The following is a 14255-nucleotide window of genomic DNA, read 5'->3' on the forward strand; positions in this document are numbered from 1 at the left end:
AAACAATTTTGTTTTCAAGGATCCACACACCAAAAGGCGTGGAATTTTTAAAGAACATTTTGTCAAGCACCCACACACCAAAAGGCGGGGATATTTAAAACAATTTTTTTTTCAAGGATTCACACACCAAAATGCGTGGAATTTTTAAAGAACACTTTGTCAATCACCCACACACCAAAAGGCGTGGATTTTTCAAGGATTCACACACCAAAAAGTGTGGATTTTTAAAGGATATTTTACAAGGATTAACACACCAAAAAGCGTGGATTTTTAAAGGATATTTTTCAAGGATAAATATTTTTGTTAAGGATGTTTTATAGAGCCATAAGAAAAATTTCCAACAGGCTTTCAAATTTTTCTCACGTTTCGAGTTTTATATTTACAAACTTATCTTAATCCGAATTTACTACTTCTCGGATGGTATCAATTCGCAAAAAAAACCTAATCTGAAAATGTGATTAAATCAATGCGATAACGATTTCGAAACAAAAGAAACTTTCACACTTCATTTGCCACCTTCGTTCTGCACCCTACCATTCCAGAATTCACCCACCCATAACCATCAACGTCATTGTCAACCAACCATCAACCCAATCCAACAACAACTCTACAACTAATAATAATTGTAATAAGAATGTTATATAATATGATTATGTAAAACAACACCCAATAAATGGATTCACAAAAGAGTTGGTCGTCGGAAGTCTACGCCCGCAATTGTAACGGAAATTCGAACTAAGATTTCACGTGCTGCGTTCCTCCGAAGCTAATGAAAAGGAGCCACGACCGAGGACGTTGGTCGGGCATTCGGATTCATTCCTTTCAGTTTTTTGCTGTGTTGTGCCTAATCCGGAAGAGTGCTGATAGCGAGTGATTGAGACCATTTCGTATGGCTTATCTGTGTGGGACCAGCTATGGCAATGCCAGCAGCATCACGTGCAGCAGCATTCGATGTCACGTGTTGGCACGTGTCATCTTTAAGATAAATGTGAATGGATGGCAACGACAATGTAAATGTCATTGGTGGTGGTACGGGGCAATGAGATTTAAAAGAAGTGTATCTCTATGTTGTTTTCGCCATGATTCTGCAGTAATGTTTTTTGATGTTGTTTGCCAAGCACATGAAACCGGAGTGGCCGAATTTTTATACCACACTGTAATGCACGACTTCACTTGTTATCTTGATTTTGCCAATGGGTGATAAGTGACAGTCAGTCAGTGACAGTGACTGTGTGTATGATGCCATGAAAATAACAGCTATTTTCTAACGTTCGTTGTATGTGTCACACAGAGCAACAATACAACTTAATTTAAGTATTGTTTCGCAAAGAGAGCGCACTTTCTTCTGCCATTGACACAAGTTCCGACAGCATGCATGCGGTCACACTTCTGCATTTGACAAGTGGGTGTCACCCACAGTGGGAATTCTAATGTTTCACTGGGTACATTCATTGTATGCGGTAATTGTTGTAATTGACAAGTAACAGATTTTTCTTTCCTTTGATGTGATTAGCAGCTGGGACTGCATGCAACGAAGGTCGTGGAAGTCTGACCTTAATTTATGGTTACTCGAATTTTTTTCAAGCACAGATATAGCAATAGGTGTGGATTTTTAAAGCAAATTTTTTCAAGCACCATCAGTCGAATAGGCGTGGATTTTTAAAGAATATTTTTTTCAAGCACCATCAGTCGAATAGGCGTGGATTTTTAAAGAATATTTTTTTCAAGCACCATCAGTCGAATAGGCGTGGATTTTTAAAGAATATTTTTTTCAAGCACCATCAGTCGAATAGGCGTGGATTTTTAAAAGAATACTTTTTTCAAGCACCATCAGTCGAATAGGCGTGGATTTTTAAAGAATATTTTTTTCAAGCACCATCAGTCGAATAGGCGTGGATTTTTAAAGAATATTTTTTTCAAGCACCATCAGTCGAATAGGCGTGGATTTTTAAAGAATATTTTTTTCAAGCACCATCAGTCGAATAGGCGTGGATTTTTAAAGAATATTTTTTTCAAGCACCATCAGTCGAATAGGCGTGGATTTTTAAAGAATATTTTTTTCAAGCACCATCAGTCGAATAGGCGTGGATTTTTAAAGAATATTTTTTTCAAGCACCATCAGTCGAATAGGCGTGGATTTTTAAAGAATATTTTTTTCAAGCACCATCAGTCGAATAGGCGTGGATTTTTAAAGAATATTTTTTTCAAGCACCATCAGTCGAATAGGCGTGGATTTTTAAAGAATATTTTTTTCAAGCACCATCAGTCGAATAGGCGTGGATTTTTAAAGAATATTTTTTTCAAGCACCATCAGTCGAATAGGCGTGGATTTTTAAAGAATATTTTTTTCAAGCACCATCAGTCGAATAGGCGTGGATTTTTAAAGAATAGTTTTTTCAAGCACCATCAGTCGAATAGGCGTGGATTTTTAAAGAATGCTTTTTTCAAGCACCATCAGTCGAATAGGCGTGGATTTTTAAAGAATAGTTTTTTCAAGCACCATCAGTCGAATAGGCGTGGATTTTTAAAGAAGATTTTTTTCAAGCACCATCAGTCGAATAGGCGTGGATTTTTAAAGAAGATTTTTTTCAAGCACCATCAGTCGAATAGGCGTGGATTTTTAAAGAAGATTTTTTTCAAGCACCATCAGTCGAATAGGCGTGGATTTTTAAAGAAGATTTTTTTCAAGCACCATCAGTCGAATAGGCGTGGATTTTTAAAGAAGATTTTTTTCAAGCACCATCAGTCGAATAGGCGTGGATTTTTAAAGAAGATTTTTTTCAAGCACCATCAGTCGAATAGGCGTGGAACAAACGAATGATTTTATTAACGTTCGGAAATTAGTTATCAGTACAGCTCGTCGATGATAGAATTGTCGATAATAATGGTTTCATTATCGACACAGTAAAAAACGGGAGACTTTGATTTAAAACGTGTGTCTAAGCAGGCGTGTGAAGAAGAAGACTTTTTGGGAATCTTATAAACATTTGTACAAAACAACACACGGCCTAACAATCTGGTCAATTACAATTACATATCGCGGAAAGGTAAGTATATCTGGTAGCTGTTGCACATAAGAAAAGAAAACAAAAAATGGAGGATTCCAGTAATGCGAAAATGTTTGATGAAGAAATAGATGAGGCCGAGGTAAGTGTGTTATGCCAGACGATGGATTGAGTGATGTTAAGTAAATTTCCCCCTCTTTGTTTATGTTGACAGGAAGAGGCTCTCCTAAAATCGGATGATGAAAATGATGGACCCAAAACAAATGTATCTCTTTCAGTACTGCGACCGCCCTCTGTTGTGGAACTAATGGAGGACAACTCTTTGTTAAATGGCCCGCTGCCCATTGATCAATTGGATAATGGGGATGATGAAGATATGTCATTGGATAAGGAGATCGAAAGTGTTGATTTGGTAGATGGTGATACAAATGGTGGTGGGGGTGCTGATGATGATGCCGGAGCATCTTCTGCTAGTGATGAGGATGATGACGACAACGATGATGAAGAACTCAAAGCTTTAAAAGAATTCCAAGCCATCTTGGAAGAATTGGCGGTCAATCAATATGCCTATGATAAATATGTGCGGTTGTGTGAGTTGTCGCAGTAAGTATTAAAAAACCTAAACAGATTATGTGAAGGTATTCATTAATAATTGATTTCTTTGTTTTAATATTGCATAGCACAACTGGCGATTTGGATAATATACGAAAAGCCTACACAACTTTTTCAAATGTTTATCCTCTGACACCGGAACTATGGCAGCGTTATATTAGTGTAGAACTTACATTGGCCCAATCGGAAAGTGAAGTCCAGCAAGTCAAGAAGCTTTTTCAACGGGCATTAAGAGATTATTACTGTAAGTAAAATGAATACCATAATTTAGATACTAAGACTGCATAAATTATAAGTTTTTTATCAGAAGATATTTAATATGTTCCCGTACTGGAAGAATCTACTGCTTTTTACTACGACAACGAATTTTCCTTTATGATATCGAAGAAAATAGTAAAATCTAGTAGATTCTTGCAGTACGGGAACAGACCAATTGTGTATCCACGACAGAGGGGTCTACTATCCGAAACGAACCGAGTCTTACTCGGCCAACGTTTTAAAACAGACAATTAAAGTGGCTAACTTGTAGCTAAGAAATTCAAATGCCGAAAAATGTTGATAATGGCAAACAGGTGAACATTTTTGAACTTGACCTGACTTCATAAAACGGGCAGTTGTGCACAAAATATCAGTTTTTATCGGAAGATTTTGTGATTACAATAACCTATCAAAGTGGTAACTGAAAGGAAGTCGAAGGCCTGTAAAGTTAAACAGAGAGTTCTCCAAGAAGGGGTGATATCTCCGGAACTGTTTAACCTCTACCTCTCTGGAATTCCACGCCCACCGGACGGCATAAAGATCATGACATTTGCAGATGATTGTACGATTATGGCGTCAGGACCTAAAATTGATGACATTTGAGAGAGGCTGAACCAATATATCGTGAACATTACAGACTTTTTCCTGCCGAGGATCTGAGATCATGATCTGAGAGAGAGGTCCAAAGGTACAAAAGCGAGCCTCTAGATTAACAGGCCTTTAAAGCAGGATTGAATCGTATTCACACGGATGCAGTTGAGGAAGCAATTCGAGAATATCGTTTGAATACAATCCTCAGAGATCACTCGCCTATGATAGCTGCAGAAGAACAGCTGCTACCTCGACAAAACAGAGTAGCTTTGGCACAATTAAGATCGGGATGGTGTAGCCGCCTCAATTCATATTTGGCACAAATTGATGGAGATGACACGCTACACCTATTCAACTGGCCAGCCAAACCCACTCACCTAACCCCATCTTCTCTTTGGACTCAACCAATACAGATCGCAGCAGAACCAGATTAAGGAGAATAAGAAGAAATATACAGCGGTACAGGCTGCTACAACAACCAAGCAGTCATACCTTGAAGACGGAGAAGCTTTTCAACAATACCTTTTGGGTTTTCAGAGCCCCATACGCAACAATTTTGCTAAGACACCGCGATGAAAATGGCAGCAAATAGACACATTTTTTTTATCACCTGCTTGAGATCTTTTTTTATATGAACCTTAACGGAACTGTTATGCCCAAGAACTCTCGCCGTTCTTGTAGATTCCTCGATACCACCTTTCATGGAAAAACCTGTATAATCATTATAGGGTCCTAGAATTATCTGCAACAATTACAAATGGAAAATCAAAATCTAATAATTTTTATTTCTTATTTTTCAGCATGTGATCTTGCGTTGGAATATGCCACATTTGCTAAACGTTGTACGGACTCAACGGCAATATGGGAAGAAATTCTCGGAACATATGGTCTAAATTGTCATAAAGGACAAGATTTTTTTAAATTATATCGTCAACAATTCCCCGAGGATACATATCGCGATGAATACATTCAAAGCTTCTTAAAAGAATTACGCTATCCTCTAAATCAAATGGAAGAAAGTTATATAGAATTTAAAGTCTACTATGAAAAGAATAAAGAACTATTTGCCGATCGACAGGACATAGATTGGGAAGCAATAGATGCTAAATATTTTAAAGCCAAAGAACATTTAAAGAAAATCCTACCATACGAAGAAAAATTACAAACGTTGGGTGCCAATTTATATCGAGAACGTGCTGAGGTATATTTTGATTATATCAAAGAATCTGATAAATATTTAGATGAAAATGTCCTGCAAACTATATATGAACGTATGGTGGCTGAATGTTGCCTGAACGCGGATTGTTGGCTTAAATATATTGACTTTATAGATTATCGTGATGAATTTGGTAGGCCAAAAGATTTACAAAAATTACCACTGTTCGAACAGACGCCAGATGATATTTGTCAGAGGGCTTTGAGGAATTGTACCTGGTCACCGGAGTTGTACATAAAAAGGATACAAATATTGGAAAAAATGGATAGATCAAAGACTGAGGTACAGGAGGTATTGGAAAGTGCAGCTGTGGCAGGTTTTCAGACACCAGAACCAGCGGTGACAGTGTGGTTGGAATATTTAACATATTTAAGAAGACATACCGATTGGACCGATCCAGATGAATGTGATATAATAAGGAAGAATTTCAATTTGGCATGGACTATATTGGGCCAACAATGGGGTGTTTTGGCTGATTGTAATTGTGAGATATTACAATTTTGGGGGCGACTAGAATATGGGCCGCTGCAGGATCCCAAAAAGGGTAAAGAATTGTGGACTACGGTGATGGGTAAGTTATATAGCTATTTCTATTGCATTTTAAAATGATTCTAATTTATTCGTTTTCATTCCATAGAGAGTGCCGATAATGCTTTGAAATCTGGTCTATGGATTGAGTTTGCCTTATTGGAAATGCGTAGAGATTTGGAGGCCACAAGGAGGTACGTTAGATTATCATTTTCTTGTGTATTGATTATAATTTTATGTAACTTTCTTTACAGATTATTTAGTAAAGCTTTAAATACCCCCGGTTTGGATAATCCTTTGGTAATAACATCTGCCTGGGAACGCTTTGAACGTTGTAATGGCAATGTAAAAACTCTCAATAATTGTTTAAAAGAGTGCAATACATTTAAACAACAATATAGTGTACAGGCGTCAACAACATTTGCACAGCAAAAATCACAAAAATCCTCCACAAAGACAGCGACAAAAAGAAAATCGAATAACCAAACCGAAAGTACATCAGCTCCACCATCCAAACAAACCAAATTTGGCGATGAACAACCTGCCCCAACAACATCACAATCTAAAGTTGGCGATGCCAAAAAAGAAGCCACATTTAAAGAACATGAAAATCAAGAAATTGATTTATCTAAAGATCATCTACGTATATTTCTTTCGAATTTAGACTACAACCTAACAGAAGATGAAATTCGAGAAGAATTACCAGAGCTGAATATTGTCGATATTGAATTGATACGTTCGGGTAATGGAAGAAGTCGTGGTTTTGGTTATGCTGTGCTGCCTAGTGAGGTGAGATTGATATTCATTGGAATTTAGGGTTCTGTTATTTATTTGCGATTATTTTGCAGGCTGAGGTGGAAAAGGCTTTATCCTTAGATCGCAAAGATGTCCGTGGAAGACCGGTATTTATATCCAGTGTTTTGAGAGATAAAGAGCAGCGTCAGAAATTCAAATATTCAGGTAAAATAGTACAATGAAAAAGCAATAGAAACCAATCAGAATCGACACAACGTTGTTGGTGATCCGGCGAATTAAGTTATTGTGTTAACTGAACTTTATAAGCCTTAATAATGTAGATAGAATGTGTCCCGAAGACCTCTAAAGGGTTTCCGTTAATTGTAAGACCTTCCGAAGGTCTTCAGAAGAAGATCATCTATTGTTATTTCCTTAGAATAAGTCATTTTATAGATAAAAAGCTTTAAACTGGATAACATTGTTTTGTTTATTTTTTTTTCTTTCTTTTTTAGCCGAAATGGAACCCCAAAAATTATTTGTAAAAAGTTTACCCAATGATGCCAACCAAAAGGAAGTGGAGGATTTATTTAAACCCTATGGGGGATTGAAAGATGTGAGACTGGTATACCATAAGTAAGTTACAAACTAAACTTTTTAATATTAATACAATCTAATTCCCATCATTACTTCTTCTCTCCCAAACAGATCTGGTAAATTTAAACAAATTGCCTATGTGGAATTCGAGCAAGAAGCCTCAGCCGGTAAAGCTGTTATGGCATTGGATGGTACGGAAATAAGAGGACACAAGGTAAACACAATTAAAAATCAAACCCCAATCGAATAAATAACTAATCAATTATTTCCCTCTCTCCAGATATCCGTGGCAATCTCCGCCCCACCACCAAAACCCACAGCCGGCGCTACAACCTCAAACCCCATGAAAATGCTCGGGTTGGTCAGTAAACGTAATAAAGTATTCGAACAGAAACCACGAATGTCCCTCATACCAATGTCGGTGCGAAAGAATTTAACAAATAAGGTAGCAACACCAGCGGCGACAGCCGCAATAACGTTAGAATCTTCTATCCCCGCGCCGCAAGATGCACCCAAAAGTAATGCAGATTTTCGTAAATTTTTAACAAAATAAAATTGTGTGTGTGAGTGTTTCTATATCTACTTACGTCGTCCTCCTTAATACATAATATGTGTTTTAAAAAATATATATATTTAATTTAATGTAAATACATTATATTTACAACAAAAAGAACAACAACAAAAATGATAATAATAAAAATCCTATACATATATTTTTTGATGAAACAAATTTGAATTTGTAATACTCTTTTTTAAGGATTGGATCTAGGTATTTAAAATTCAGAGTAAGCTGTGATTATTTTTATTTATCGTACCTTTAGGATAATATTGTATTTCGGTGGGTAATTTTAATTTATCCACTTGGGTGGATAATTTCCTCTCGGGATGATCATATCAATTTTCAACTTAGACGACAATTTTTTTGGTCCACTTGGATGGATATTTATTTATAATTTCATCTTAGGTAGATGCCTAGGGGAGTTTCCAATCTGATGGTGGATCTGACATAGGTCAAACTAGGCCGGATCTTTTTTCTGCACTTCGTAGAAACCTTGGGGATCTTCGGATCTCCCGTGGACCAAAATGGATCGGGGTATTGCCCTTAAAATAATTAACAAAGATGGTAAAAAAATAGGAGAAATAAAGTTACGGAACAGGGGGTTAATAACCCAGTATCGGCGGCAATCTTTGGTGAGACCACAAGCCACGTGTCGTCGAGATCAAGCGATTGTGTTCCGACTGCTCTAGTTGTGGATGCCTTGGCCAAGTCTACGCAAGAGGATTGCTGTTGCATCAATGAAAGATGTGTAGACCCTGTTGACCGGCCGAATTCAAGACTGACTCCAACCGGTCCTATGTCGACAATAAGCTTCAAAGGTATACCGCGACTGAAGCGATGTCCGACGATGGAGAATCTATAGGGACCTCAGCAACGAACAAAGATTCAAAGGTTGGAACCCGAGAAGCATCCAATGCGAAACACTTTAAACGTGCCGTATCATATCTCCGCAAATTCGTAGGGCGAGATGTGTATTTGCTTTCGGAGAGGGAGGTTCATATCATCAAGAGCAAGATGAAATTCGTAAGGAAGTTCGAAAGAACTTGCCGTGGGCTCCAGATGGACAGGATCTCCGTCCCGAAACAGACGCCTCGGCCAAAAATCTCCAAGGAGACCTCGGAACCAAGCAAAGTAGCAGAGTCGGCGAACTCCACTGTCAAACTCCTCTGACAAATGTGTGAAGCTGACTTCTGTTCCGAAGCCTAACCCTAGTCAAAAGGCAATGAAAAAGGCTGTTGAGCACACCCTAACACAAACTGTCATCCATAAGGGTGATCGACGTGTTGAGGGCTGTGTCTCAAAGCCCCGATTCTACACCAATTGACAAAGATGAAGCGGTTGTTGCTAAGTTTTTGAGTAGCCCCACCTTTGGTCGGAATAAGAAAAAGGACAAGTCTGGCAAGGAACCATCATCTCATGGAAGAGCAAATACTTCCCCGCAGAACAATTCACAAACCTGAAATTCCAACTACATCGACTTCGATTACACCAAATACCATAAAAACACCTTAAATAACTAGAGCGGGACCTTTATTTGAGGTTATGTCAACGCATAACCTCAAATAAAGGTACTCCGGTAAAAGTACTCCGAAGGAGTACCGGTAAAAGTACTCCGAAGGAGTACTTCGCCCCTTAAAGAAATCCGAAAGCCAAAATACATCCACTTCGTTTAAAAAATTAAACTTAGGACCTGGGAGGACCATATGGAGGCAATATCAAAACATAGATCCGATATTGACAATTTTCTACAAAAAAACTTCGGTTGGAAATTAGACTTAAGACCATAAACATATCTGAAATAGATCGGGGCCATTATATAAGGTATATGTCCAAACATTGATGCGTATTAATTTTTTTTTTTAACTCCAAGAACCCGGAATGCCAAAATGCAAACCATTACATGGGGTTAGGTCTGAACATAATTCTAATTTTGAGGGACAAATTACACTTCAATGGAAAAATTTTTCTAGGACCTTGAATATACCTAAACCTGCTAAACATTGACCTATAGTGATAATTGTTTGCGAAGAATTTTTTCGCCTTCGAAGAACCTGGAATTACAGCCCCCCCTTCAGTTGGCAAATTCATCTAGGACCATGAAAATATATAAAATATGAAAACGAGGCCTGTATTGAAAATGTCGTACAAAAATTTGTTCTTTTTTCCAACCTCCAGGAATTTGGACTTCCATGTTATAGCCCCTTCTCTTGGAACATCTAGCCAGATCCTTAAAAATACCAGAAAACGGTACCATATGGAAATCCTAAACATCCGAGGGGTAGTACCCAAGTATGAAGCTTTATATTAAATATGACGATATCTACGTTATTACAAAAGACAGACGGACATGACTAACTCGCCGACACATATTTTTGGTCTTCCAAAAGTCTTGACAAATTTAAATACAGCCACTTTTGAATATGGAAAAATTTCGCATTTCGGAACGAAGAACAAATTAATTTTATTATTTGACTTTAACTTCAAAAAGAAACAATAATCGTAACAAATAAGCCAAACATGATTTACAACATTCAGAGCAAAGAGGATCTGGATAAACATCTATCAGCAGCCACTAACAAATTGGTGGTGCTCGATTTCTATGCCACCTGGTGTGGTCCTTGCAAACTAATAGCACCACAATTGGAAGAACTTTCAACGCTTTACTCCAAAGATGTTGTGGTACTAAAAATAAATGTAGACGATTGTGAAGAAATTGCAATGGACTATAACGTGAGCAGTATGCCAACATTTGTGTTTATGAAAAATCACGAGATTATGGATACAATTGTGGGTGGAGATTCGGAGAATCTAACAAAGGCAGTAGAAAAATATCTGCCCAACGATACTCGCATTAATACAAATAATCAGGCAATATCACTAAATCAAGATGAGAACTAATTTTGTAACCGGATAGAAAAATCAAAAATCATCTTTTTTCAAATATTTGAAATTCATTTTCTGTTTTGTATATTTTCTCTTCATATACGTAGTAATTTTGTAAAATGTCTTACAAAAGAAAAAAACTCGTTTACCTAAATTATAAATACGATTCTATGGGACCCCGCCAATACATTGTGTCGTATTGTTGAATCCTTAAAAATCCAAAAGCAATTACACATATAGACTCTTAGATGTTCCACCTTAAACTATTTCTTAGCAAATGTAATCTTCATAGCATGTGACGGTGTAATCTTAAAGCCTTGCAACGCTTCCTTGGCAGCATTACTTTGTAGTTCGGTGGCAAATTCCACGAAGGCAATGTCATGACGATTTGGTACCAAACGAACTTCTTTGAAACCGGGGAATTGATTGAACAACATAGACAACATCATTTCATTGGTCTCCTCTGGAAGATTTGTAAGGAAGAGAATTTGATTAGGAGGCTGTTCACTTTGGGCATTGGGATTGGAATTCTCAGCATTGGTGGTTTTCTTCTTTTTGTCTCTGCAAAAAAAAAGAAACGAAAAACAAAACATTAGCGGATTAAGTAATTCACAACTTCCCCCCAAAGCAACTCACTTTTTGTCCTCAGCCGGCGCCGCTGGCTTGGGTGGTTTAACTTTCTTTGGTCTCTCCTTGTAGGTGCCCTTCATCTTGGCCACCACATCCGAATCTGTTTTCGCATAAGCAATACGCATTGGCTTGTCGTAAAAAGGAAAGCCTTGCATTGTCCTCAGCGCATTTGAGGCGCTTGAAATCTCCTTGAAAATAACAAATGCCTGGCCACGCATTTTCAATGTTTTCAACGCCACAATATCCAGAATCTGCCCAAACTGTGAGAAAATGGCGTAGAGAGACTTCTTCAGCTCTTCCTTTTTAATTTTCTCATTGAGATTATTGATGTATATCGTTTGGTTGGGCCGTACATCCATTTTGATAGCGTTTAACTATACTATTTTCTATAAATATTTATTTATTTTCTCGACACAATTTTTGCCCCTCAAATCGTTTGCTTTACTACTTCACGCTTTTGACATTTCAATTCTTACAGCGTTCAAGGTTTCATTTTCATTTATCGCATATGCCGGCCGATGACATTTAGAATGTGTTATCGATATCAAGTGATGCCATATGAAGATATTGCCAGATTGTAATTTGTTATTCAGAATTAAAACATGTTTCATAATTCAATCACCACTGAGGAAGACCTATTCAAGAAATTAATTCGCTTCATCAAAGAGGCAAAAATTAATCTGTGATCCTGATCCCTATCCCATCCCAACCTGTGATACTAGTTTAAGTTTTTAACCGTTTTTGGATCAATCACTAATTTGTGACGTTTTTCCGACTCCCTCTTTTTGTCCCTTTTTTCTATTTATTAGCCCGAAAGCGCATATAGGTCTTGGAGAATCAACTTTGTGTGACCTGGAAGCAGTTTTGGTTCCAGAAATTCTTCGGCTACGGTTTGCAGTTTTCGTCACTACTTGGACATCTCTCAACCGGTAGGTCGTAAGTCGGATTAAGTCGAAACATTTAAAATCTTTGATTACTCTATTTCAAGTGTTTCTATCATTAAAGTACTGTGCACTATCGTTCTTTTTTGAATTTCCATCAACTGTTTGTTGCAGCTTTCGTTGTGAATCTACAGTTGGACTGTGGACTACCATTACACTGTTATCGTAGTAAAAAGTAATAGATTCTTGCAGTACGGAAACTGAACATACGTTAACAATTTTTCCTTTATGATGTCGAAAAAATAGTAAAAATTAGTAGATACCAAAAAGTGAACATATACCGATAATTCTACAAACCGGTTTATGTAAATCATTATCTACACCAAATACAAATTAATGACCGACATATGTAAATTTCGAACCCAATATTTTTGTTTTGTGTCTCAATTCTTTCCTTCAGGAGGTATAATTATATAGAGGAGATGCCAAAATGCTGCCCGATATATTTCACCATCGTCAGGTTCGAGTTTTTTTTATCACGATTTCCTTAGAAAGCGGAATAGTACAACCGATGGCTAAATCGTCTTACAATTCCATAATTTGTACGGTAAACTGACTATTTCGAATAAAGACTATCTCCTATACTATGGTAGGAACTAATCGGCTGAATATTTTAATATATGATGAACTATCCCAAAAAGGAGGCAAATATTAATAATTTTGGGAAGGAAGATTTGTTACCGCATGCGACTACAAAATACGAAATTACAGGTTATTCGGTTGAAAAACGCGCTCAAGAACTCCAAAATACGGAAAATTGAGGGTGCTCCTATACGAGGGCTACGTGAAAAAATTGACCTATATTTATAATACTTAGTGGAGAAATTTGGTGCCCAATAAGAACCCATTGTACCAAATTTCAACGAATTCGGTTTAAAAACCCGCTTAAACCCTTAAAATACCTTAAATTGAAGGGTACTGTTATATGGGGACTACCAGAAAAAGTGAACCGATATTTATAACATTTAGGGGAGTCATTTGGTACCCAAAAAGAAGCCAATGTACCAAATTTCAGCTGAAAAGCGCGCTCAAGAATCCCAAAATATCGAAAATTGGGCGGTACCCTTATAGAGGGGCTATTCCTAAACATGGTCCGATATAACCCATCTTCGAACTTGACTTGCCTGCAGACAAAAGGCGACTCTATGCTCTCGATATTTTGTCGTGATTACAACAGACGGGCGAACAGACATGGCTAGATCGTCTTAGAATTTTACCCCGATCAAGAATATATATACCTTATAGGGTGGGAAATTAATATTTCGATGAGATACAAACGGAATGACAAAATTAATATAACTTCCTTCCTATCATTGAGGGTATAACAGTTAAGATTGCCGATGCTTCCGTATACAGGAGGGTAAAATATCTTGTGGGAAAAATGTTGAATGAAGGTTCATGTCCATAAGGTTAAAAGCATATTTCCCAGGAGATTTTGTGTTCTTAAAACAAGGTGATCTCTCGGAACAGAGCTTTATTATTTTTTCTATGGGCAATACCCCCAATTTTCTATTTTCTCAACATAGATATCAGGGTCTTTGTTTAAAGTTCTTTGACGGTAAACTATCTGCTAGAAAAATATATGTTCATGTCCATTATGTCCTAGAAAAGGTTGAGTTCTCATTAAAGAAGTGTTGGAGATTTTCTTATAGAATATCTGGAGGCCTGCTTATGGAAAAGCTGGAGGTCTTCTATAAGAAGAG

The 14255-nt window shown here is 37.3% G+C and overlaps 3 protein-coding genes across 3 annotated transcripts; 2 read left to right on the forward strand and 1 right to left on the reverse strand.

The window, feature by feature from the left end:
* Positions 1-3090: 3090 nt before the first annotated feature.
* On the forward strand, positions 3091-8092 carry LOC133322150 (squamous cell carcinoma antigen recognized by T-cells 3). The gene is made up of 10 exons (XM_061531196.1): positions 3091-3147; positions 3220-3608; positions 3686-3861; positions 5267-6253; positions 6320-6404; positions 6465-6999; positions 7059-7170; positions 7458-7578; positions 7651-7753; positions 7820-8092. Exons 1-10 carry the CDS (start codon positions 3094-3096, stop codon positions 8090-8092), a joined length of 2835 nt encoding a protein of 944 aa, XP_061387180.1. The 5' UTR covers positions 3091-3093.
* A 2523-nt stretch (positions 8093-10615) lies between these two features.
* On the forward strand, positions 10616-10996 carry LOC133322152 (thioredoxin-2-like). Its single transcript, XM_061531198.1, has one exon. It carries the CDS (start codon positions 10616-10618, stop codon positions 10994-10996), a length of 381 nt encoding a protein of 126 aa, XP_061387182.1.
* A 241-nt stretch (positions 10997-11237) lies between these two features.
* Positions 11238-11970, reverse strand: LOC133322149 (U1 small nuclear ribonucleoprotein A). The gene is made up of 2 exons (XM_061531195.1): positions 11618-11970; positions 11238-11542 (listed from the first exon to the last, which is right to left on the reverse strand). Exons 1-2 carry the CDS (start codon positions 11968-11970, stop codon positions 11245-11247), a joined length of 651 nt encoding a protein of 216 aa, XP_061387179.1. The 3' UTR covers positions 11238-11244.
* Positions 11971-14255: the final 2285 nt, after the last annotated feature.

The sequence above is a fragment of the Musca vetustissima genome, unplaced genomic scaffold (assembly GCF_032173495.1).
Source record: "Musca vetustissima isolate MV318-11 ecotype Yass unplaced genomic scaffold, APGP_CSIRO_Mvet_v1 utg31286, whole genome shotgun sequence".
NCBI classification, from domain to species: Eukaryota; Metazoa; Arthropoda; class Insecta; order Diptera; family Muscidae; genus Musca; species Musca vetustissima.

What these genes read in the sequence shown, in the direction of transcription:
- LOC133322150 (XM_061531196.1), top strand. Translation starts at nt 3,094, where the DNA reads ATGGAGGATTCCAGTAATGCGAAAATGTTTGATGAAGAAATAGATGAG. An exon ending in AAGAAATAGATGAGGCCGAG is followed by an intron (nt 3,148 to 3,219) that starts GTAAGTGTGTTA and finishes TTATGTTGACAG; the next exon opens with GAAGAGGCTCTCCTAAAATC. An exon ending in GTGAGACTGGTATACCATAA is followed by an intron (nt 7,579 to 7,650) that starts GTAAGTTACAAA and finishes TCTCCCAAACAG; the next exon opens with ATCTGGTAAATTTAAACAAA.
- LOC133322149 (XM_061531195.1), bottom strand. Translation starts at nt 11,970, where the DNA reads ATGGATGTACGGCCCAACCAAACGATATACATCAATAATCTCAATGAG. An exon ending in GCGCCGGCTGAGGACAAAAA is followed by an intron (nt 11,543 to 11,617) that starts GTGAGTTGCTTT and finishes TTTTTTTTGCAG; the next exon opens with AGACAAAAAGAAGAAAACCA.
- LOC133322152 (XM_061531198.1), top strand. Translation starts at nt 10,616, where the DNA reads ATGATTTACAACATTCAGAGCAAAGAGGATCTGGATAAACATCTATCA.